The sequence below is a fragment of the Lactuca saligna genome, chromosome 1 (genome assembly GCF_052625555.1).
Source record: "Lactuca saligna cultivar CGN05327 chromosome 1, ASM5262555v1, whole genome shotgun sequence".
Lineage (NCBI taxonomy): Eukaryota > Viridiplantae > Streptophyta > Magnoliopsida > Asterales > Asteraceae > Lactuca > Lactuca saligna.
The window spans coordinates 52,356,602-52,358,044 of record NC_136417.1 but is presented as its reverse complement, the minus strand read 5'-3'; the positions used below and the strand labels follow the sequence as shown (position 1 = coordinate 52,358,044).

General features: G+C 36.3%; 1 protein-coding gene across 1 annotated transcript; it reads right to left on the bottom strand.

Annotated features, from left to right (window-relative positions):
• Nucleotides 1–237: 237 nt before the first annotated feature.
• On the bottom strand, nucleotides 238–906 carry LOC145036146 (Late embryogenesis abundant (LEA) hydroxyproline-rich glycoprotein family). Its single transcript, XM_078984620.1, has one exon. The coding sequence runs from the start codon at nucleotides 804–806 to the stop codon at nucleotides 264–266; it is 543 nt and encodes a 180-aa protein (XP_078840746.1). The 5' UTR covers nucleotides 807–906; the 3' UTR covers nucleotides 238–263.
• Nucleotides 907–1,443: the final 537 nt, after the last annotated feature.

Genomic DNA, 1,443 nt, shown 5'->3' with positions numbered 1-1,443 from the left:
TAGCATAGTTACTTTCATCTTACACATATATATGAAATATCTAGATAATTACATGTTTATATGCTTCTCATCTGTGTCCTCAGAAGATTATGTGTTAGATAAGATATTATGAGATCATGTTTAACTAATTTAATCATATAAGTAGTAGTAATAGTTGATGGTAGATAGGAGATGATAAATATGTGAATGTAATTTATTTTTTACAGCTAAATTGTTAATCTAAAAATAACTCAAAAATTACATCAATTAACATTACCATTTATTTAAGCAACAAATAAATCCAAATCTGATTTATTTTCCTGATCAACTACATCAAGATACACAGGATCAACCGTCACGTGACTATCCACGTGTACCTTAAACCTATGACCCCACCACGCAACCCTGGCCACACCTTCAATATCCACCGTCGCATCCAACACCATCTCCCGCCGCTTCAAGTCCGCCAGTACCTGCACCGGGTGGTGTGCCAGCTCCATGCTATTCAGCCGTGCCGGAAGATGGAGGAGCTGACAGGATTTTGGTGGTTGGGATCCCGCAGAGACCTTAGCGGTGCCGAGCAAGGATCCGGCGTAGAAAATCGACATCTCGGTGGAGGAGTAGTGGATGGGGACGGCGTTGGGGTTCGTTACGTGGACGGTGAGGACGACCTCGGCGTCGACTAACGGGAGGCTGAGCTTGAAGGAAGTGATGTTGATGGAGACGAGGTGGAACGTCGGATCTTTCGGCTTTGCCGACATCAGTGCTGCTGTGGCGGTTGCCGTTGCTGCTCCGATTAGGGCAGAGGTCCAGCTCCAGTTGACCATTTTGACCCTGGCGGCGTTTCGTTTTCTCTGTGTTACTGAAAATCTGGGTTAGAAAATGTTTGCGTTGGTACTTTGGTCTTGATACTATTGACAATCGGTGAGGTCAAAACTGTAAATTTCATTTCTTCTCTGCGAGTGTGTGTTTATTTTAGTTACATTTTCCTTTTTGCAATTTCATATTATTTTTATTTTTTCGAATAAAAAGTGTTGCGGTAAAATAATATTTTCTATCAAACAAACAAAATAAAAAATTATCATATGATAATTTGTCGAACATAAAAAAAATAAAAAAAAATATTATAATAAAATAATATTTTTTATAAGATTAAAAGAAAATACACTAAGATTACAAGAAGACATACAATATATAATAAGATTATTGTAATATTCTAAAAATGTTAAAGGTAAAATTTTCATTTATAATTCAACCATAAAACACTATTTGACGTTTTCAATCATTTGAAAATATATCAAAGTATAATCCTAAAATCATAAATTTGCGAAAACATTGGTGGATGTAGTGCAGTCACAACAGGTCCTTCCCTTTTGTATTGGAAGTATCTGAAACCATAAAAATAAAACTGTAAGTACAAAACTTAGTGAGTTTCCCAAAATATCACATACCATACATATCAAA

Excerpts from the sequence above, each read along its gene's own strand:
- LOC145036146 (XM_078984620.1), bottom strand. The coding sequence starts at position 806 with ATGGTCAACTGGAGCTGGACCTCTGCCCTAATCGGAGCAGCAACGGCA.